At 37.1% G+C, this 25,054-nt stretch overlaps 1 protein-coding gene across 1 annotated transcript; it reads left to right on the top strand.

The window, feature by feature from the left end:
* Nucleotides 1–5,258: 5,258 nt before the first annotated feature.
* On the top strand, nucleotides 5,259–19,950 carry LOC104434828 (myosin-11). The gene is made up of 26 exons (XM_039306884.1): nucleotides 5,259–5,387; nucleotides 5,500–5,643; nucleotides 5,776–5,921; nucleotides 6,018–6,177; nucleotides 7,163–7,221; nucleotides 7,887–8,046; nucleotides 8,178–8,327; nucleotides 8,425–8,561; nucleotides 8,663–8,809; nucleotides 8,912–9,013; nucleotides 9,294–9,351; nucleotides 9,587–9,688; nucleotides 10,108–10,145; nucleotides 10,224–10,350; nucleotides 10,442–10,612; nucleotides 12,466–12,597; nucleotides 12,679–12,788; nucleotides 12,890–12,950; nucleotides 13,055–13,232; nucleotides 13,415–13,620; nucleotides 13,972–14,091; nucleotides 14,229–14,450; nucleotides 14,645–14,784; nucleotides 14,993–15,231; nucleotides 19,473–19,489; nucleotides 19,663–19,950. The coding sequence occupies exons 1-26, from the start codon at nucleotides 5,268–5,270 to the stop codon at nucleotides 19,948–19,950; spliced, it is 3,534 nt and encodes a 1,177-aa protein (XP_039162818.1). The 5' UTR covers nucleotides 5,259–5,267.
* Nucleotides 19,951–25,054: the final 5,104 nt, after the last annotated feature.

Consider the following 25,054-nt stretch of genomic DNA (forward strand, 5'->3'; position numbering starts at 1 on the left):
ACCAAATTGTGGTTTTTCTGTCATTGGATTGATTTGAAATTTGTTGTCATACTTTTTTATCCCATGTATGTTTCTGTCAAAGGATTAAATTATTCACTTCCGCATGCGCATTAAAATGAATGAGTCGGCGATGCGTCTTGGGACGTCGCAATTTAATCGACCACTGAGGGATGGGCACATGCTCAAAGGATTGAGACGTGACATTTTGCAGCCTTCAAGCTTCCTTAGCAAGCTTCCCAAATGGTCCATAAGGTTGTCTCTCCCTCGGCCTACGAATTTTGGACCATTTCCCTCCAAATTGATTTAATTCCCCTTCAAAACTTCTCCAATTGAGCTTAATTTGGTGTCCATAAATTCAGCCAGGGTACCCTCATCCATCTCATGATTTTTCATCATCAATTGAACCAACTTGATCCTAAAAATGCAACAAAAAACGGCCCTCTAATTTTCCTGATCCAAAATTACCCTACTTTGATTTTTCACCAAAATCTCAAGTTTGCAGAAAAATCTTCGGATGATGAGTCAACGTTCCTAAAATGAACCGTGAATGACAAAACTTTCAATTTTTGTCGGGTTTAAATTCGCAGTTAATTTCAACTGGGCATGATTTTAGCGTGACCTAGTCTACATAATAGCTTTTAGGAATTTTTAGTGCAATTGACCCATAGTCGATTATTTTCGAGCCACATTGTGCATCTTCGACACATTGGTAATTCTCGGTTATTTTTTTTTTTTTGGTGAAAGGTAATAAATAATTCTCGGTTATTGTGACAATCTCGAGGTTTTAAATACGGGCACAGGATATAGAAATGACAGAAAAATCAATATAGTGCCGTTAGACGAGAATTTCACAATAAGGTAGAATCACCCACATTCTAATCACATACCTCAGTCGAACCGACCTATCTTTGGTCTCTGATTGATTTTGACAGTGCCGTATTGACCCTTACAAATTAGCACGGTTGAGCAGTCGATTCCTAGTTGAATTCTCAAGTCTATTGCGTTAAAATCCAGTAATGGCTTCACCAGATAGATTAGTTATCTTATGAGTGATCAGCTCAGAGAAAAGAACTATAGGCGCGTCGATGAAAAGTCCAACTCATTCAATTGAAAATAGAAGCAGAAATTCAGGTTGTCATAAGGCCTTTTTGGCTTCAATCCTATAGTATCCTTTAGAAAAGTCAATACAAGTTTCTTATAATCATGAACCACATCAACCTCCCATAAGCGATTCAACACTATTTGCTATTCAAACGGAAGAGTGTTAATTAAGGATTGCACAATCTCAAAAGCTGGCATGAGATAACTCTTTTAGATGACTCTTTATATTATCTTATTGACCTTGAGGACATATTCAATTATATTACCACTTTCTCATCGATAATTAGCCAACTCAATTAGCATCCTTGCAAGTCTTGCCTTTTGTTCTTCTGACCATGTGCGAATAGGTGTACGTATACAATGGGGAGGTTTGCAATAAATGCAAAACAAAAAAGGATTACTCATAATCCATAGTGATATAATTGAAAAACGCATTCTCTGTTTTTTATTTCAACAATCAATGGCCGATCAACTGTCAATGGATGACTGGGTTGGGTCAATGGGTCAATGGGTAACGGGTCGGTCCCACCGGGTTGGGTTGGACCAACCGACCTATCGCTCAGGATGATGTCATCGTGACGTTAGCCGCATGTGCCCCGCATGTGTGTGGGCAATGGCTACCTGACATCATAATGACATATGTCGCGCACGCACAGGCAACCGCTTACGTGCAGGTGTAGCGCATGCACGTATGATTGCTACACGCATGTGTGGCGCACACGTTTAAGGGAAACTACCTTAGCGCATGCCACATATGAGTCGATGACACTTCTTCCTTCTAGTCACACGTGGTGACGCATTTGGCCACCAGCAACGGTGTGCCACCACTTGTTTTTATCGCCTTGACGAGAACTACGATCTTGCACTATCAAAAAATGAATTTTGACTCACATAAAATCAAAAAATAGGGTGAACAATATGCGGGTGTTGGGATGTCTACCCCCGAATGTTCGTTGGCGATGTTTCTCAAATTCGAGCCAAAAAACCAATAATAAACTACGACAACATATCAAGAAACATGAACAACATTGCTCTGATACTAATGTAGGAAACAAATTCCTAAAAAAAACAAACCGATTCTCAAACAATACAAACACGGAAATGGGCCCAAGAAACATGTAATACCGATCAAAAGGCATATCACGAAGATGTAGATACCTTATTTACCACCAATTGAGTACTTGTTGCAACTTCAGAGGCATTAATTGAAACCCTTATAGTTTCGTTCTTTGAGAGAGTTCACCATTTATAAAAAATAAAAAATAAAAATAAAAAAAGGAGAAAAAACGTACTGTTCTATTTTCTGCTGTTCAATCCTAACATTCCCCTTTTCCTTTTTTTTATAAATATATATAGCAGTTAAATTTTACTCAAAAATGACAATTCTTTCTCTTTTATGGGTCCTTTTATGAAGTGGACGGGGCTGGCTTGGCCCAAAAAATATTTAAAAAAAAAAAAACCATCACGCATTAGCAAGCATGAAGTGGGCATGGGGAAATTAAGTCGCAAAGAGTGGCCGAGCTTTTCTATATGTCGATATACACGCGAGAATCTCCAGTGAGATGTGGTGAGACGATGTTGAAATAGGAAAGGGGGAAAATAAATGTTACATTTCTTTCTAAGGCATGAGAGTATGGAATGAACGAGCCATACGGAGTGAGGCCAAGAGGGAGAGCAAGAGAGTCTCAAACTCGCGGGTGGGTTGGGTTTGGATAGAACCTAAACCCACTGTGTCCTATCTCTTCGCTTCCATCACTGGATTTAAAGAAAATCTGGGTTTGAATTTCCTTAAAGTTGATCGTACTGGGTCACATGTTGACCAGCACAAAAACATGAGAGTCACAGCTAATCAATGAGAAATTAATCATGTCTACGGTCTCATTGACGTTTCCTTGGAAAGCTTCCAACATTGCAAGGAAGTTTCCTGTGCTAGTTACCGTTAGAGTATAATAATCGAGGAGTGGCGAAATCGGTACTTTTACTCCCGTTTAGTGCTCGCCGGAGTTCATTAACTCTTGTTCGATTTATCGGTCGTACTAGTAGAACCAATTAAGTCTTTTAATCAGTCAATTTGGTCTCCTCTCTCTCTCTCTCTCTCTCTCTCTCTCTCTCTCTCTCACGTGGCTTCTGATGTGTCAGATCATATGCCAACATGACCGAATTGATTAGAAGTACAAAATCTGTTCTGAGTTGGTGTTAGTAAAAGGGAAGTTTCAGCGGTACGACAAATTTATGCATTTTATTTCTGAACACTCCTTCATTGATTGGCTTATGTTGCTCCATGAGTTTCCCACGAAGATTAGAATGAGAAAATAGAATACTCGCATCAATCCTATCAAAGACTTGTTTCAAGATCATGTATTTTCTATTTAAAAAATCACAAAAGAATTTCGATTTTTTTCTGATTTTGAGATTACTCATGACATTAATCGTTGAATTTTTTGTATAACTTGCTGAAATAACATTTACTATAATAATATACTTTATTAGTGATGTTAAGGTTGGCCTGGTTAGACTCAATTTATCATGTTTAGAGAGTTTCGTTAATTGAAGATTCCTAATGATAGGCCCATGAAAAAAAAAATAGAACATAATTACTAAGATAGCTTTAGTCAGCGTAAGTGGTGTAAGAGAGAAACAACTCTCGTAACCTAACCGCCATGTGGAGAGAGAGAGAGAGAGAGAGCTGAAATAACATTTACTATAATAATATACTTTATTAGTGATGTTAAGGTTGGCCTGGTTAGACTCAATTTATCATGTTTAGAGAGTTTCGTTAATTGAAGATTCCTAATGATAGGCCCATGAAAAAAAAAATAGAACATAATTACTAAGATAGCTTTAGTCAGCGTAAGTGGTGTAAGAGAGAAACAACTCTCGTAACCTAACCGCCATGTGGAGAGAGAGAGAGAGAGAGAGAGAGAGAGGGAGAGGGAGAGGGAGAGGGAGAGCGAGAGAGAGAGAGCCACAAGAACATCAGAAAAAACGGCGACATCGTTGGTTATACATAAGCTGCCATCGGTTGATCCTGGAAACACTTAACCATGACCATGTAAAATCAAGTTTCAGATCCTAATCACCTCGAAGAGCATATTTTTTCTTTCCCTTTCGGAGATCTTTCTCCTCCTTAGCAATGGCCGGAAATGGGATTCTCAATCGTCGGCAATTTCTCTGGTTCATTGAATGAAGAACAGATTGCACACATTATTATTCTTATAGATGGTATTGGTACGTAAATTTCATGCAGGCAATTCATTCTTCAATACTCGTATATGGTTTCACTTGATTTTCTGTTTTCCATTCTCGATGATCATTTCCCCTGTTATTTCCCTCTTGGATTGTATCAGATGCTGTCAATTATCTATAGATATGATTTATGTAATTCGTGGCGTTGAAACACATTTTATATAAGATTCAATAACGATAGAATGAAGTTGAAAATCGTCCTTGCTGTAGCATTGTGGCCATCGCAGTTTCTGGCATTGCAACCTGCTGTAATAATTGGACAGGGGAATGACAAAATAGTCATTGGAACAAGACAACAAAAATGGGGTTTTAATCTGAACATCTATAATGTCTCATGTTGATATTGTGTACTTTCAAAACGTGCTTATAATCAGTTTGAGGATTGGAAGGTTCCATAATAATAGCCTCTAATTTACCTTGTTAGAGTCAGTTTCCTGTTTTAGGAATTGGGAACCGAGCTAGCCAACCTTGAAACCGAATTGGCCTTTTTACGCAGATTCCAGAGTTGTTCCATCATTCGGCATGGTCACAGAATTATTAGGTGGAAGAGTGTAACATTCGATAGAACTTGTAGGTGTTTTCGCTTACTTATAATACCAATTTCATCGGTGCCAATATATTGACCAGATTCAAGGTGAACACACTTTATGGTACATATAGTTCATCTGAATCCACTAAGATACGAATGAAAAAGGACCTCCAAAAGTTAGATAACTGTTGCACATCAATCTTTTCAAAACAGACTTTAAAAATTGCGACATCAGATGCAACATAACATCACTTAATATCTGTTATTTTAAATTTCTAGTTCATTTTAACACTACATATTTTCTTTCTCTCTCTTTCAATATCAAATTAAAAGCGTAGACATGTTTCTAAGTATATAATCTTTGTGTTTGCAATTGTTGCAGGGCACAACCATGAACATCATTGTAGGTTCGCATGTTTGGGTTGAAGATCCGGCTCTCGCTTGGATAGATGGTGAGGTCTTGGATATCAGGGGAGAAGATGCTGAAATTCAAACATCAGCAGGGAAGATGGTAAATAGCTCTTTCTACTGAAATACAACCTTTATAAGGACAAACAAATCTTTCAATTGATACCATCTTCTCTTTCTTACAAATTCACTTCACCCCTTCTGACATTGGCCAGGTCGTCGCCAACTTGTCGAAGCTGCATGCAAAGGACATGGACGTCCCTGAAGATGGAGTCGACGACATGACCAAGCTGTCTTACTTCCATGAACCCGGAGTGCTGCATAATTTAGCCACTCGATTCGCCTTAAACAAAGTCTATGTAAAGTCTCTAACTTGAAAACTTATGTCTCCCGCATATTCAATAAATTTCAATTTTAGTGAAAGGAGTTAAACTAATTAAATGCAGCTGTGGAAGGACTCTATTATAATTTAGTGACAAAAATCATGGCAGACTTACACCGGAAACATCCTCATCGCCATCAACCCTTTTCAAAGCCTCGAGGAATTATACAACACCGGTGTCATGGAGAAGTACAAAGGCATACTGCTAGGAGACATGAGCCCGCACGTGTTTGCCATTGCCGATACTTCGTATAGGTTGGTATTCTTCGACTCGGCTAAGGTACCTCTATCTTTTCGAGTAAATCCGAGGCCGTTTTTTGCATATTGAGCTATTGAGATTGAATGGAACAGGGCGATGATCGATGAGAGAAAGAACATATCAATACTTGTGAGTGGCGAAAGCGGGGCTGGCAAGACTGAAACTACCAAGATGATCATGCGTTATCTTGCGTTTTTGGGAGGACATACTTTCGTTGAAAGACGACGAACAGTCGAACAGCAAATACTAGAAGTAAGTTAGGTACTTATTCTTGCTTTTCTTAGTGATAGAGTTGATGTTTGAGGATCTAGAGTGCATTTATTTCATGGAAAACCCAAGATTTTGAAAATATTTTAGAAAAATGATTGGTTATATCTCTTAGAAAAATTAGTCAACAAAAAATATTTTCATTATTGACAATAATTTATGCCTAATTATTTTTGTGAGTGAAAAAAATTATTTTGCATTCATTCATTTTTGTATAGATATAAGTGGTCATTTTTCAGAAAAATATTTTTTGAATTTTAGTTTTCCGTGAAACAATCGCAATTTTAGTGATGGTTTCTTTCTTGAAAAAGGGACTTATAATAAATACATGTATACATACATTCATATACATATATATATATACATATATATATATATATATATATATTCTCCACAATACACTCACGTATTTAGAGTAGAATTCTAGAGGGAAGGGAGCGAAATGTTTAATTTACTTGCCTCAGTATTTAGTTAAATTTTGTTATTATTGCATGTTAGAAAGACCACCACGTGATAAACCAGTAGAAAAGAGTGAGTACGAAAAATAGTTTTTGTCTTGGACTGAAATAAAAATAGCAAAGAGTAGAATTGAAATAACTTTAGCCGTTTATTATTCAGACCTGTTAAAGACACCAAAAGTCAATTACTATACAATTGTTTCAGTGAAACTAAAAAATAACTAATTCAAAGGTTTTCTTCTTACTTGTATAAATTAAGATGATCATATTAAGATATAAAAAATTTCTCTCTTCACTAATGTGATGGAGTTCTTAAGAGAATTATATATAAATTCGACAGTAAAAATATTTACAGAAAAGCGGAAAAGAAAATGACATGAGTATTCAACATAAAAGTTTATGCGGGTCGGAAAAAATTGTCATATCTTTATTCCTTTCCTATTTAAATCGAGCAATTGTTTAATCATCTAGAGAAACTCTTATGCTCACGCAAAGTTCGTTATTTATTGCAGTCTAACCCCGTGCTCGAAGCTTTTGGCAATGCAAAGACCGTCAGAAACAATAATTCCAGGTAATTCAATATATGAGAGACTCTTTTGACCAAAAAATATATATATACGAGACTCTCTAGTCAATTACTTTATAAGCTATCTCGTCAATACACTTTATAATTGTGCCATAAAATGTCTATCCATGTTCATTCTAGGATAGATTTGATAGCCTATTTATTAATAACGAGTAAATTCAGTGATAACTAAACTTTAGCATGCTCGGTATTGACATCACTAAACTTTGTTTCAATCATCAAATGCCCTAAAACGACCTACTATAAGGCGCTGTAAAAAGTTAATTACATGTCTTCCATCTTAGGCCAGCTAAATTTCTAAACAAAAGAGAGTAGAAAATAAAAAATTCTAGAAATCTTTTTCTAGATGTTTTTTTTTTTTTTTGGTCGACTATTGCCAAGGTTTTAAGAATTTATCAACTTAGTACATAAGTTAGACCAATATAATGGAAAAAAAGCTACTTATATTTTGACCAAAGTGTATCAAGTATAAAGAGATGAAGTTGTATGCATCGGGTGATTGTGATCAAAGTCTTGAAAATTCGTCTAAGATGCACCAAAGACTATTGACAAGTTTGATCTGGAAATATATATGCCTGACAACATAAAATTGACAATATTGATTAGATGCTACTTATATGTAATGTTTTGTTTTGAAACTAATTTTGCAGTCGATTCGGGAAATTTGTCGAAATCCAATTCGACAATCGTGGAAGGATATCCGGGGCAGCAATACGGACATACCTCCTAGAGAGATCTCGTGTTTGTCAAATTTCGGATCCAGAACGTAACTACCATAGTTTTTATCATCTTTGCGCAGCTCCACAAGAGGTTCTCCCTCTTCTTACTCTTCTAAATGGAGTATGAACATGATTATAAGTAAATTAGATAATTCGAAAATGGTTTTTTATTTTTATTTTTTATGTATTCTTAGTAGTTTATCTGGTATTACACTAATGTAGGAAATCGAGAAGTACAAGCTGGGAAATCCCGAGTCGTTTCACTATCTCAACCAATCCGATTGCTATCACTTGGATGGCGTGAATGATGCAGAGGAGTACCTTGCCATCAGGAGAGCTATGAATGTAGTGGGAATAAGTGAGGATGAACAGGTTTAACATATCTTTTTTTCTATGTAACTTCATGATAATCGATCATAATACTTAGTTCTCACCAGGGAAATAAAATGATAGTTGTGCTTTTTCATAGGATTCGATATTCCGCGTCGTGGCCGCAATTCTCCACCTCGGAAATATCAACTTTTCGAAGGGTGAAGAGACGGACTCCTCGGTCGTGATGGACGAAAAGTCCAAATTTCATCTCGAGATGACTGCCCAACTTCTAAAGTAATAATAAATTATGTTGTCTTCGTTTTTTTTTTCTCCCTTTCTTTTTGTGAGACTCCATTTGTAAGTTCTTATAGTTAATTATTAATTATAATTATTAGGTGCGATATTCATGAATTAGAAGATGCTTTGTGCAAGCGTTTAATGGTCACCCCTGAAGAAATAATCCAGAGAAGCCTGGATCCCCTTGGTGCAGCAATTAGCAGAGATGGCTTAGCCAAAACAATATACTCACGCCTATTTGATTGGTGAGATTCTAGCACTTATTATTCGTGTATTAAGATTTTTTTTTTAATTATTGTTTGATTACGCTCGTTATATATAATATATATTCGTGTGAGAATTTTTAGGTTGGTTGACAAGATAAATATCGCCATCGGACAAGACCCCGATTCGAAATACCACATAGGAGTTCTCGACATTTATGGGTTTGAAAGCTTCCAATCTAATAGGTAATGATTCGACGTTTTTGTCATGCCACACGACTCCCAGAATTTGACATTTGATCCATGTTTAAGTTTTCAGGGGGAGAACAAAGTAAAAAAGAAAATTTAATTTGAAGTAGAGACGAGAAATCCATCATAATTAACTAAGTACATAAAGTGAAGAGCAATATGATTATTTTCTTGTATAATGAGATAATTTGAAATTGTCATAATCTTTTAAAGTTTTACCCATCATTCAATTATTGTTATTTCGTAGGTTTTCTAATTTATGTCTTATTATGTGCAGCTTTGAGCAATTTTGCATAAATTATACAAATGAAAAGTTACAACAACATTTCAATCAGGTATCAAGTCAACCATACTTTACATAATCTCAAGGGTAACTTCTTTGTAAAAATCCTACACTTTGAGATTTTCATCCATCGACCCAGTCCTTTTCCAAATTGTAAAAAATTATCCATTATTGAAGGGTCATCCATTGTAAATCTCAAATTATAGGGGTTTCTCAGATAATTTATCCTAATTTTTAGTCATCATAACTTTCCCACTTATGACTTAACTACAGTGATTATCATTCAGCATGTTTTCAAAATGGAGCAAGAAGAGTACAAGAATGAAGACATAGAATGGAACTATGTGGATTTTGTTGATAATCAAGACATTTTGGATCTAATTGAGAAGGTATGCTTCCGGAAGTATTAATAGATACAGCTTATTACCTCATTTGTGAGTTAATAGTGTTATTTGTATGTCCTAATCAAGAAGTTTGGACATGTTCTTTTATAATTCTTTTCTCAATAAATGTATAAGAATATCTATCAGTTAAGTCTGATTTTAAAACAAATTTAGATGCATAGTACAACATAATAACTGCAGTTGCAAAATCTTGATAATACCCTAATTAAGTCTATGTTTTTTGAAATTGTAGATAACTTGATAAGAACCTGTAGAGCAAGAGAACTCCCGGGTGCCACATTGATATTACACATATGAAAAACCACATTAATATCTCATATATGGGTTTATCTATTTCTCTTTCAACATTAGGGTTTCCGCACTTTTCATTGAATTCACACCTTCCAATCTATTTGATAATGTAGAAACCGGGCGGAATCATCGCTTTGCTCGACGAAGCTTGGTACATCTGACTTCCTGCTTTGTATGTTGGTTGTATGATTCACTTGATCATTCTTCTGATATAGGTTTGAATTTTCAGCATGTTTCCCAGATCAACTAGCGAAACGTTCTCTGAAAAGCTTTACCAGTCATTCAAGTTCCACAAGCATTTCGTCAGGCCAAAATTAACGCGTACGGACTTCACGATTATCCATTACGCTGGAGAGGTAAGCTTGAAGATACTATCGCCATTGTTATCGTTGCTATATCAATGACTGCTAAACTCAGTTGAATTGAATTTGATGAGCTTTTTTCCAGGTTCAATACCAATCTGATCAGTTTTTAGATAAGAATAAAGACTATGTTGTTCCAGAACATCAAGACTTACTGAGCACCTCCAGATGCTCTTTTATAGCGAGCCTTTTTCCTCCGCTTTCAGAGGACTTGGCAAAGTCAGCAAAATTTTCATCTCTTGGGTCTAGGTTCAAGGTATGGTTATTCCTTTTCTTTTTCTTTTTTTAACCAAATTTAATTTTTAAAAAAAAGGAATATATGATTTGATTTCCTATTTCTTTAAGAGAATAATTACGAAGAATTATGAATTCATTTATCCTTCTCCACTTAAAACACCAGTGCCGATGCATGAAGCCCGCAATCAAACTAGGGAAGTAGAACATTCCCGCACTTTGGGCTATGGTTACGCTCTAACACAAATTTATCACACTAGATTATATGGAAGAAATGGTTGCCCTCTATGAAATAAAGGACCAAGTATTTTTATTCAACAATAAATAATAAAAAAATTAGCCCAAGAAACCTTCAATTAAATGAAAAATAATTAAATGGTCTAAAGATCACAAGTATTCTCAAAACTAGAGCTAACTATTATTTATTGGTTCTTGACTTTTGGAATTATGTGAATGTTATCCTATTCTCTCTAATATCCACTTTAGAATATGTCCAGTCGAATGATCCCATAAAAAATTTCTCCTACTCAACAAAGTATTAAGACTATGATTGTTTAGTAAAGAATCTATTACCAAGTAAACATAAGTTCATCAAAATCTTTCTTTTTTTCGTGAGAGCTATTGAAAACAACATACAATCAATTTTGTTCGGTAGAATTTGTGGCAATTGTGAAAATTGTTTCACATCTCACGTTGCAATAAAAGTATTAAATTGATGCCTATCATTTTCTTTGAAGACTTATGTCTATAATATTTGTTGAAAAAAATGGCTTTAAAATTTATTTAGTAAATTACGCAGAATATTTTTTAAGTGATTAGCGCTTCCCCCCCCTTTCTCTCCCTCTCTCTCTAAAGTATGCTCTACACTGAACTATATACATAGTAAATGTGTGAGGATAGATGTGTAACCTAGCTACTTTAAAAAAGGAAAGTTCAATTTCAAATTAAAATTTATAAAGAAAAAAGATAAAGTCCATCATTGACTTTACATCTTCTATTTTCTTTTGAAAAAGAACTTTATGCATAGGTTTCTAACACAACTAGATTTATTTAGGGAAAGTTACTGGTTAGGAAATGTAAATGACAATGTTTTGAAACTTTTGGACTCAAAGTGTACAGTTATGAATTTAGAGGACCCAAAGTGCACGATTTGAAATTGAAAGATGCAAAGCGCAGCAAAAAAACTTCATTTTGATTATATGATAAACCTTTTCAAAACCAACCTCAATATCATCTTTTTGGGAAATTTTCAAATTAGTCTAAAACTTATTATATGGATACTAATTCAATTCTAAATTTTTTAGTTTTATTAATTAATTCATAAACCTTTGTGCGAAATTCCACTTTGTAGTCATTTTAGCCAATTTTTGCTAAAAAAATGTTGATGTTGAACAATCAACAATAATTAGAATGCTACATTAGCAATTTCCAATGAAAATTGACTAAGAGTATTATAGTGGTATTTTGCACAAAGGTTAGGACTAAATTAACAAAATTAAAAAGTTTAGGACTGAATGAGAAATTTTCCCTTGTCTATTCCATTCATTTCTTCATTTTTCTGCCCTCCCTTCAATTCAATCTTTTAAGTTTTATGGGATTATCCAAGCTACCTTACCAAATAATCAAGTTATATCAAAATTTGCATAAATGGAAATACCCGAGCCTTGAATGTGCCCAGATCCTAGTATTTCGCAGCTAACTTGTCAACAGCTAAACTGAAGCCTTGTATGTCAATTTTGTTGACCTAAGAATCAGATAGTAGATAAATTGCATCAATTATAGTTGCTATTTTCCAACTTAACGTCATAGTTATATATGTGGTTCAACAAAATGTTTGCAAATGGTGGTATGATACCTCGGACATACTGATTGCAGCTACAACTCCAACAACTGATGGATACCCTAAATTCTACAGAACCTCATTATATCAGATGCGTGAAGCCAAACAGCAAGCTAAGGCCTTTCGTTTTTGAGAATATGAGTGTGATGCAGCAATTACGTTCTGGTGTAAGTGTAATATAGAGCTGCATATTTAGTTTTTATGATTCTCCATTATTATAGAGTGATATAATAAGTAGAATGTTATAGGGTGTTCTCGAAGCAATCAGAATCAAATGCGCTGGATACCCAACGCATAAGACCTTTGCAGAATTTATAAAGCGCTTCGGTATACTTGCACCAGACGTATTAAAGCAAGAGTAAGTTAAATTCACATGAAAATCAATATGTTAATTGTCATCCTGAAATGTTCACATCTTAAGAATATAAATTCCATTTTCTTACAAGTTCTTCAATTTAGGTATGATGATAGAGATGCTTGTATAATGATGCTTGAAAAATTAGCTCTTCAAGGTTTCAAGGTACAACTGTTATTCAAACTTGCGACATAATTGTTGATTCAAAGTTAATTAGCATTGCTTTTGAAGGTTCAATATTGGCATAATATTATTAATGCATTGGGCAGATTGGGAAGACGCAAGTTTTTTTAAGAGCTGGGCAAATGGTTGAGCTTGATTCATTGCGATTACGAGCGCTTAGTAGCTCTGCCAAGATTATTCAACGACAGATGAAAACTAACATTGCTCGCAGACAATACATCTCTTTACGAAAGTGCTCGATCCACATACAGTCCTTTTGGAGAGGTTGGTATTTTAGGGATATTCATTGTTTGTTCACGTTATGCAAATAAAGGTTGCTAATTCCGCATAATTCATTACAAAAGTAATAAAAAAGAAAAAGAAAAATTCATTAACCTACCTCTGTATTATTCTATGTGAGGTGACAAATGAAATATTTTGGTGAAGTATTATCATATTTCTTGCAGGAAAATTGGCTGGCAAATTGTATGAACATATGAAAAGGGAAAATGCAGCTACCAAAGTACAAACTGCATATCGTGGACACTCGACTAGAAATGCATATACCAAGATGAGAGTCATGGCAATTACCGTGCAAGCTGCTATACGAGCAACGGTTGCATGTAATGAATTCAAACATAGAAAACACACCAAAGCAGCAACGACAATTCAGGTTATTATTTCAAATACCATATGCTATACTCTTAAATGTTGATGAATTATATCATTAGTTTCTTTCTTCAGTGCAACTGGCGGCGTCATAGAGATCAATCGCATTATAGGCAACTGAAGAAAGCATCAATTCTTCTACAAGGCAAACGAAGGAAAAAAGTAAACATAACAGAGCATGAGAAGAGAGAGATGGTAATGCTCTTCTACTATTTTTTCTATCAAAATATATATACTCTACCAGTATTTTCGTATTGCCCATTTAATATTTCTCTAAGTTATCAATGTTCTGAGTTCCCATATATCTCAAAGTATAGCGTGCATCTTCTTCATTCGTGTATGTTTTATGTGTTAGCTGAGATATCGGATGAGAAGAGAAACAAATGAAGAAGAAGAAGAAGAAAATGAAAAAGAAAAGCTCGAGAAGCAAGTGGGGGAACTCACATTATCTTTGCAAAAGGAGAAAATGGCTTGGGTAAATACGAAAATAATCACTTTTTACTCTATATTTCATATATGCAGAAATATAACTTTGATGTAGCTCTAATAAAGATATGCAAGATTATTAAATTTGCATGACATGATCTATGTTTTTGTTATTGATATATGCAGACTAAATTGGAAGAAGAAAAGGCCCAAGACATAGAAAGATTGCACCATTCTTTAAACGCTATGAGAGCAAAAGTTGATGAAGCAACTGCTTTATTGTATAATGAACGAGAAATTGCTCAAACTATAATTCAAGATGCTCGCCAACTGATGACTCCCGTCAGAGATTCTGTTCAAGATGCTGAAAAAATTCAGTCTCTCAACTCTAAAGTGGAAAATCTTAAGGTACTAACATGTTTTATATCAATTATTTAACTTCTATTATTCATGAAGTCCCTACATTTATAAGCGTATCAAACTCATTATCATGTTAATCTACGTGAGTGCAATTGTTACTGGTAAACTTAATTCACTCTACCACATACAGACAGGCTGTTAGAGTTCTTAAATTATTATGTTGTAACCTGTGTTATGTTCAGGTCTTGCTGCGGAGAGAAAGAGAAAGAGCTGATGATTTTGAGAGGTTATATATCAAGGCTCAAGAATCAAGTGAGGAACAGAATAAGAAGTTGTTAGAAACTCAAGGAAGAGTTGATCAATTACAAGAATACTTGAATAGGTACGTAACACATGTACATAATAATTTCAAAAGACATTGATTTTGAATTCAAACTTCAATGCTATTGAAGAGAAAAATCAAGATTTCTTTTCTCTGCATCTCTTAGAATGGATTGAATATTGTAAACCATTGTGTTTTGATTATTTTGTCCGATGTTATGGACCCTCGTGTGATCTGCTCATGCTATATCTGATTTAGTTTGCCTCAGGATGATGTCAAGTGTCTCAGACCAAGTCTCGGAGTTGAAATCCTTCTTGTGCTCATCAAGTTCGACTCACACTTCTGTAACTAGAGATCATCACGATGATGATGCTATTGATCTTATGGAGTCTTCATCGACTGATTCGGACTTCACTTTTCCAGCTCCTATCTCGACTTCCGATTCCTTCCGATTCCCTGATGGACTCCAATTGATGGTTCAAGATATATCCACTGGCGAAGATCTGGGTTAGTTTCAACATCTTAATCTATCAAACCCTAAGTCAAGAGAGCTACTGTGCTTAGAATCTCTTAGATTATAACTCGATTTTTGAATATGTGCAGGACTTGAAAAGTCAGAGACTGAAAAGGAACGTGCATTTGATGATTTCTTTTGACGAGAACCAATGAGGGTGGATGATGAGTGTGATAGTCATTTTCGTTTGTTTTTTCGAGATACGAATTGTCGATTTTAAGTAGCTAGGTTAAGTAGAGAGAGGTAGATTCTTTTATATTGCTTTTCCCTGAGATTCCATTTGTGTAGATTGTACCACTCTAGTTCGACGAGAAAAAAGCTAGAAAAACTCATTAATGCATATATGTACGAACCTCCATCATAATTTAAATTATGGGGTGTTATTCCAAAATTATAGTGCTTTGTTATTATAGTTTGGCAACATTATTAACTCCTTATTGCGACTACAGTAATAAGTGACAGAAAATTAGGAAGATATGAGGGGGAAATTGTGATGGCATTTTTCGATAATTAAAGGTACATGTACATAGGTGTATTTATAATAAAAGAAGGAAAAAATAGGAAAGAATATAAATGACAATGTTTTCCTATTCTATCAATATCCAGTATTGTGGATTGATTTAATCAATTAATTTGTAATATGTGGTTAGAATCAAAATCAATGATTAAATCGGATAAAATCAAATCCTTTTTCCAACACTCCTCCTCAAGCTGTCAGCTTGTACATGTCAAAGACACCCGAGTTGCTTAGCAAGTACGCATGTTGTCTTTGGCACAATGGTTCGGTAAAAATGCTTGCAGGCTATTCTACAATTCCAATTCATCATGTTGTGACTAGCTCTTCTTGAATTTTATATCGAGTGAAATGTAATCGACTTCTATATGCTTTCTTCTTTCAAGAAAGACCCAATATGCTACTAATTTGAGCACGGCATCATTGTCCGTCTACTTGTATGCCAAGGTTCAAAAGTAAACCTCATATCCAAACTATTTCACAAAGCTGCGTTTGGTTGTCCAGACATTATTGTCGGATAGGATAATGTTGGATAGGATAAGGATAGTATAGGATTTTAAATATCCAATCCAATGTTTATTGACATTTAGATATAACATGATTCAAATAAATATCATCCAAATAAATATTTGATTTGTAGAATTAAAATTAAAAATAAACCAAGGAAATAAAACAATCTTTCTTCCTCATGAACCAAAGGAGAAGGTCACAAGCACTCAACTCAGCTTCCACAAAGAAAACAATACTCTTAGAAAAGGTAGAAAAATTGCTAGAAAGTGAGGTGAACTGAAAATCTCTTTGCTGGAGATAGAATGTTATGCGCCGAACCCCGGGTACACACACATTCCTCGATGGTCGATTAAAAATGCAACGTCCCAGAACGCGTCGCTGACCCATTCTTTTTACCTTTCAATTAAACGCATGCAGAAGCGAATTAAATAAACCCCGGCCAACAAACAAACATAAGGATAGTAAAACACGGCAAACATTGCTAAAAACAACATGTTCATTTATCAACTGTTAACCTAGGAAGTTTAATACTTACAAGCCTTTCCATGGCCACTTCCTATCGACCCTCTCAAAAACCTTGAAGGACTAGGGTTAGCCTAAACTTCACTAACGGCAAGGTATGACATCCTGAATTTCCGATTCTATTTTCAATTGAATAAGTTGGGCTTTTCATCGACGTGTCTATAATTCTATTATCTAAGCTGATCACTCACGAGATAACTAGTCTATTTGGTGAAGCCGTTAAGGGATTTTAACGCAATAGACTTGAGAATTCAACTAGAAATCGACTCCTCAACTGTGTTAATCTGCAAGGGTTAATACGGCATTGTCAAAATCGATCAAAGACTGGAGATAGGTCAGTTCAATAGAGGTATGTGATTAGTGTGCGGGTGATTCCACCTAATTGTAAAATTTTCATCGAACGGCACTAAACCGATTTTTCTGTCATTTTTGTATCATATGCCCGTATTTGAAATCTCGAGATTTTCACAACAACCGAGAGTCGCTAATATGTCGAAGATGTACAATGTGGCTCGAAAATAATCGACCATGGGTCAATTGCGCTAAAAATTCCTAAAAGCAACCCAGTAAGCTAGGTCACATTAAAATTGCGCCCGGTTGAAATTAACCGCAAATTTAAACCCAATTTCAGAAATTGAAAGTTCTGTCATTTCACGATTCATTATAAGAACATCCACTCATCCTCTGAAGATTATTATGCAAACTCAAGATTTCGGTGAAAAATCAAAGTTGGGTTATTTTGGACCAGAAAAATTAGATGGCCTTTTTTTGTCACATTTTTTACCATTAAATTGGTTCAATTGATGACAAAAAATCATAAGAGGAACAATGGCACCTTGGTTGAATTTTTGGGGCTCCAATTGGATCAAATTGGAGGGGAATTGAAGTGGAATTGAATGAAACAAGGTGGCAAAGGTCCAAAATTCGTAGGCCAAGAGGGAGACAACCTTATGGACCATTTGGGAAGCTTGCTAAGGAAGCTTGAAGGCTGCAAAGGGTTGATGATGACAGCCAAGGTGGTGGGGCTTGTGCGATGAATGTTCTTGATATTTTGGTGGCCCCTTCCCTCTTTAGCAGCTTCTTCTTCTTCCTTGGATCACTTTCTCCATTGTTAGAGAGTTTGAGAGCTAGAAAATACAGAGAAAGCCAGCCAAGAGCAAGCAGCAGCCACCGAGGCCCCCTCGTCCCCCGTCTGCCCGTTGCGCACCAGCCGCACGCCCGTGGGTCCGTCACCGAGCCCTTGCCGTCCCGTCTCCTGCTCGCGCCCAGACGTCCTCCTGAACCACCCTGGTCGCCGTCGAGATTGCTTGGTCGCCGTCCAGCCACCATCCGCCACCGTCGAGCACTGTTGTAGCCCGCAGCAGCCATCCGTTGCCCATGTGACAGTTCCAGTCTAGCTAACTGCCTCAACCAGCCCCCTTCGGTCCTTGGACAGAGATCAAAGGCTCGCAGGGACCTTAGAGCTTCTAGGCTTGTTTCAAGGCCCATTTGGAGCTTCATTGGTGTCGCCGCAGTCTTGTTTACTGCTCGCTTCTATGTTGCCGTCACCGTGGACTCATCGACCCACTAAATCAGTGATTTTACTTGCTAAAATCTACTTAGGGAGTTAATTTTGCTTAGTGGATAATTAGATTAGGCTAATTATGGATTATATGGTTAGTTAGTCTAAATTAGTGATTTAATTATTTAATTGTGAATATTAAGTGGTTAGAATAGAATAATTAAGGGCTTGATAGATTGTACTATTTATCTAGATAGGTTTGGAAATTTTCTAGGCCCATTTAGGTGGTTAGATTAGCATTTCCAGCCTAAGTTAGTATTTATGGTATGTAATTTGTATAATTTAATTATTTTTGGTATTTATTTAACTATTTTATATTTTTCGAAAATTATACTGGGATAGTCGATGACCAGAATTTCGTGCTGATGACAATGGAGTGTTTAGTTTATACAAATGAAGGTTAATTTGGACAAATTGAGTGGTGATTGAAATTTTAGTTATTTATTTCAAAATTGTGAAATTTTGATATTTAATTAAAAAATCCTGGGTGTTGGGTTTTGGCACCGAAAATGGTTTTAAAGACTATATCAAATAGTGAGAATTTAAAAAGAAGGGTATCAATTTTTCTTGTTCAAATTGACCGTATAGCCACACAAAATTATTTTTACCGTGTGTTTTTAATACAAAGGAAATAGGCCAAGTACGTTATTTTAATTGGGACATTTGAGTGCAAAGCACAATTTCTTGATCGGGATTGAATAGGTGCGTGAATGGTATGAGAACCCGTCCCCAAAGTGAGTCGGGTGGACGTGTCCCTATATGGGATGCCCCTGCCAACGGATGCCAATCGCAGTAGAGTCTGGACTGATGCTCCTTTGTGAAATGCCGTCAACGTAGTGACGTTGCCATGCTTGATGAGGCAAGTCGATGCCTGGTTACGCCAGAAGATCGCCGAGCGTCGAGTAAGACGTGCCCATTGGGCCGTGATAAAAATTGGAACACATGTTGAGTGAAATTGACACGCCGGATTATAGGACAAAATTTTGTGACACGGAATGGGATGTATCATAACGATTTGGCCTTATAATTTGGACCCTTGTGTTTATTGAGATTAAAGTGATGACGTTCCAATTAATTGAGTTTGATTACTATATATGGTTAGGTATTTGAACTGTGTTGACCTACAGGGAAGATCAGAGACAAGGTGAGTCTTTGTGATTGTGTGATTGTGTGGCTAGGCATATTTCCTTCCTAGTCAGAGTTTAGAGGGTGGACTTGCTGAGACGTCTCACCTCGTCGTGAGCTCAATTCTTTTCAGATCCTTAGATGGTGGTTCCTCCATATAGTTTTAGTCAGCCGCAAGCTATTACTAACTAGGGTATAAACGTCCCTGTCCCTAGTAGTCATCGAATCTACGAGTTGGTCGTGACCTTCATCTGGGTTGATGAGGGCCTACTTGAGAGGGTACCTCATCGATTCAGGGCGTGGATCCGTTATGGACTCAATGGATATAGAGTTAGTCCCCTCCAGGGCTTTGAGATCTCCGTGGTGGTAGTCAACGCCGCTTTTGGCAAGGGCGCAGCTGACCCGCCTGGTGGTCTTGTGGTGGACCCGACGCCCCCGAAACCTATGGAGTCCAAAAGATTAGTGAATGTGTTCAACTAGTGGGTCGTAGGATAGTTTCCTTTTGAGAGCTGATCTTTTTGGCAGACAGACTAGTTTTGTATATAAACATAGTTTGTTTATAAAAGCATGTTTTGGTTGTAAATTTGTTATCTTGCTTTTCTATCCCATGATGTTTACTATCAGGGGTTTTGTTTATTCACTTCTGCATATACAATAAAATGAATGGGTCGATGACGCGTCCTGGGACATTGCAATTTCATCGACCACCGAGGGATGTGCATGCGCTCGGAGCTTCGGGGCGTGACAACCCCACCCGGAGTGATATCAGAGTTGGTCGATAATTGGAGTAATAAGGTGCAAGGGTTCTTGGGATAGTTAGTAGGAACGGCCTTTATTTTATGCTAATGCATTTGAGTGATAGTTGTTTGGTAGCTTGTTCGGTGTGATCGCTTAGCTTCTAATTTTGTATGGAATCGGAAAGTAAGTTTCTATAAAGAACTTGCATAATGAGTGATCAGAAGCAGAGGACTCTTAGAAAGAGTGTCATGCCTTGATCCTTGAGCACATGCCCATCCCTTAGTGGTCGATAAAATTTGCGATATCCCAAGACGTGTTGCAGATCCATTCATTTTATTACACATGCGGAAGCGAATTAAACACCCCTAACAACAAACAGCATGGTATAGGAAAACATAACAATCACATTAAACCAAACACCTTTATAAAAAAACTGAATTTATACACAAAGGTCTACAAAATATCGGCTTTCAAAAGGAATTGTCCTATGACCACTAGTCGGACACGTTTACCAATCCTTTGGACTCCACTAGCTCTGGGGGCACTGGGTCCTCTACAGCTCTATCAGGAGGGTTAGTTGCGCCCTCGCCAAAAGCAGCATCAACAACCACTGTGGGGATCTCAAAATCCTAGAGGGGACCCACTTTGTACCCATTGAGTCCATGGTAGAACCATGCCCTGAATTGATAAGGTATCCTCTCAGGTAGGCCCTCATCGACCCAAACGGTGGTCACGATCAACTCATAAACCCAATGACTACTAGGGATCCAGACATCTATCCCCCGCTCAGTAATAGTTCGCGATTGTCCAAAACGTTCCGGAGGAACTGCCATCTAAGGACTTGAAAATATTAAGCTCAAGATGAGATGAAACAATGTCTCAACAAGTTCGCTCCCTAAACTCCGACTATGAAGGAAATATGCTAAGGGCGTCCTAATCACACAATCACACAATCGATGAGACCTACCTCGTCTCAGATCCTTCTTGCATGTTAGCACAATTTATATACCCAACCATATATGATAATTAAACTTAACCAATTGGAACGCCATCACTTTCATTTCAATAAACACAAGGGGTCCTGATTATAGGGCCAAATCACTATAACACGTCACATTCCATGCCACATAATTTTGTCCCATAATCCGGCTCGTCAATTTCACTCAATATGCGTTCCAATTGTTAATCACGGCCACACACGGGCACGACCTACTCAAAGTTTGGCGGTCTTTTGGTGTAGCCAGGAGTCATCTCGCCCCATTGAGCACGGCAACATCACTACGTCGATGGCATTCCATAAAGGAGTATCGATCCAACCTCTACTGCGATCGGCATCCATTGGTAGGGAATCCCATATAAGGGCACGTCCAACTCAACAGCTTGGGATGGGTTCTCATAATCATTCATGCACCCATTCAATTCTCGACCAAGACATTGTACTTTGCACTCAAATGTCCCAATTAAAATAATGTACTTGGCCATTTTTTTTCGTATTAAAAGCACACGGTAAAAATAATCGTGTGTGGGTACACGATAAATTTGAACCTGAAAAATTGATACCCTTCCATTTAAAATCCCACTATTTGATATAGTCTTTAAAATATTTTTGGTGTTAAAACCCAACACTTGATAATTTCTAAATAATTACCAAAATTTCCAAATTTTGAATTAAATGCTTAAAATTTCAATCACCATTCAATGTGCACAATTTAACACTCAATTGTAAAAACCAATCACACCATTGCAATCAGCACGAAATTTTGGTCACTAGCTATCCCGATATAATTTTCGAAAATTAATAAATAATTAAATAAATACCAAAATTAATTAAATAAATACAACTAATTACAAAAAAAAAAAAAACAACCTAGGCCAAAAATGATTAATTAATCGCCTGAACGGGCCGGGAAAATTTTTGAACCTATTTAGATAAATAATACGACTACTTTAGTCCCTAATCTATCTGTTCTAACCACCTAATATGCACAAATAAATAATTAAATCACTAATCCATTCTAATTAGTCACCTAAACCCTAATTAGCCTAAACTAATTATCCACTAAGCGTCATTAACTCCATAAGCAGAGTTTAGCAAGTAAAATCACCGGTTTTGTGACTCGATGAGTTCATGGTGACGGCGACGCAAAGGCGGGCGACAACTGCCACATCTCGATCCTCCAAGCCCGTGCTCATTTCTACTTGCTCAAAATAATAGCGATGTCCCATGACACATCGCTGACCCATTCATTTTAAATACGCATGCGGAAGCATATATAAATCCCCAGATAGTAAAACAATGGGATAGAAAAGAATGGCCAACAATTTTCAATCCAAATCAACACCCATATATATATTACAATACCACCACTAAGGTCGGGTCATACACAATTATTCAAAAACAAAGTTTGCAAACAGGGGTGGGGATCTAACAACCACGACTACTCATCATCATCCCCTCCAAACTCCTCTTGCTCCACATCCTCATTCTTATCGGAGTCTTCTGCTAAGTACACCAGCAAATCTGGGTCGTCGAGATTGGGATCCTTCGCATCCTCCACTGATCCACCCTCAGGGTCTACTGTACCATTTCCAAAAGCAACTTCCAAAATCCCCAGAGGTACCTCACTTTCCGGTATAAGGCCCACCCTCTGGCCATTATGATAATGGCGGTACCATTATCGGTATCGATGAGACACATTTTTGGGTAAGCTTGCATCAACCCAAACAATGGATTTCACCAGCACATACTCAAGGCCCTCGAGGTGTTTGTGTATTGGAATGTGGTATCTAGTCTTTGTGAATTTCTTAGGTTGTCCAAAATGCTCTGGTGGGACTGTCATCTATGGGCTTAAAATGTTATCCCACAACAGGGTGAGATGACGTCTCAACGAGTTCTACCCCCTAAAACCATGAGTCAAATGACTTACCTTGGCCTCAGTTCCTTCCTGCAAGTCAATTCAAATAACATAAACTAACAACCATATCATTCAATCAATCAAATCAACTTAATGATCAATCAACTTAGTCGATTATATGTCAACAGGACCACTCTCCAGTCATTTCAACTATTTAATATCAATTCTTACTCACAGCTCAACGAGCATAGTCTACCAAATTCTTGGCCATAAGTTGGCACGGGGGGACACTTAAGTGCCATAACTTCAAAACGGTACACTTTAGTGCCACTTTTTTTTTCTAATGGGACACTTAAGTGCCACCTCCGGCAACCCTTGCCAGAAATCCTACGTGACAATATTTTATTATTATTTTTTGCCTACGTGGCTCACCGGAGAGCTGAGTCGGCTCTAACTCACCAGAAACAACGTCGTCTGCATAATAAAAGCCCCAAATCTTCAAAAAATGACGTCGTCTCCCCAAATGCCCCAAATCTAAAACCCTAAATCGGCCAAAATCCCTATTGAAGTGCTCGAATTCAAGTCTCGAACCCTAATTTTCATTTGCCCAAAATTCCTTCGTCGAATCTTGGAAATGGAGAGCAGGACTCGCATCAGTGCCTCAATTTCCTCTCACTGAAGCGAAGGAGAAGGCCAACGTTTCTATTTTTGTGGGTTACCGAGTCTAAGAAGAACATCGTGGACTCAAATCAATCATGGGAGAAGATTTTATGGATGCGCCCAATATAAAGAAGCATCGAAGTGTAAATACTTCAAATGGATCGATGAGAAGTTCTCTGATCAAGCCACAGATGTGATATTGGATCTACTTCATAAAAGACAGCAATCTCCATCTGTGTTCGTGGACGACTTGGACGATGTTGACTCAATGCAAGCTCAAGTGTCTTCAGTTAAACTTTTCAAGAATGAAGTCTCAATGTACGCTCAAGCATCTTCAACTAAACCTTTCAAGAATGAAGTTTCAATGATGAAAATTGAACGAAAGTGTTACCAAGCCTGTATTATAGTGTTGTTTTGTTGTCTATTGTACTTTATGATGAAATGTAAAATACTTGAAAATGAGAAAAAGTTTCTCCGACTGCCATAGTTAAAAATGGTGTTGTTCTGGATTAAACGTAGGGTTTTTTTCTTTTTGAAAGATGCGAAGAAGTTTGTGTTGTTCCACAAGATCATTGTGGCTTTGTTGTTGTTTGTGCTGTCGTATGGAGTTGCCATAAGTTTACCACTTTACTTCAGGGGACTCTGCCGAAAACATTACACCCTCCTTGCCTTATATAGGCAATAAGAGGTCACAATGACACACACAAGGACCTACCTCACGGGTCCAGATACAAATAGGGGCACCGAAAACTTTCGGGAGGGAATTATTCACACACTATGAACAATAACTGTAATGTGAACGGTACTATCCCTAGCCTAGTGCTATAGTAAAAGTGAACAGTGATTTGCTACAGTGAAATTGTACGAACTCAACAATCTCGTCCGTCACGAGCATTGTAGCTACAAACTGAGTCATCTGAGCTTTCTTCGAGGAGATATGCCTCGTATTTCTGTTCAAGGGCTTCAAGGTCTTCAGGTGAGAGGATTTGATTCAACCTTCGTGATGAGGATGCTTGTTCATGAGCCCAATGTGATGCTTCGTCTTCAGCCCAGTTTGTATTGTCATCTTCTTGAGGGTCAGGAATTCTTGGTTAAGGCCAGTTGGATGGCTCTGCATAGAAAGATGTGTCCATGCTTTGAAATTGTTCGTAGGAATCCTGGGACAGAGGTCCTCCAAACCGTGCATAGGGGTCCTGGGTGGATTGGACAATGTCATCTTCGCTTGTCATATCAAGCTCTTGGGATGATGAGGCTTGTCTGTATTGTCCGAGTGCTTCCTTAGCTTATGGTGTTAGGTCATAGTAATCCCACGTAGTGGGTACATTATTCCA

The sequence above is a fragment of the Eucalyptus grandis genome, chromosome 2 (assembly GCF_016545825.1).
Source record: "Eucalyptus grandis isolate ANBG69807.140 chromosome 2, ASM1654582v1, whole genome shotgun sequence".
NCBI classification, from domain to species: domain Eukaryota; kingdom Viridiplantae; phylum Streptophyta; class Magnoliopsida; order Myrtales; family Myrtaceae; genus Eucalyptus; species Eucalyptus grandis.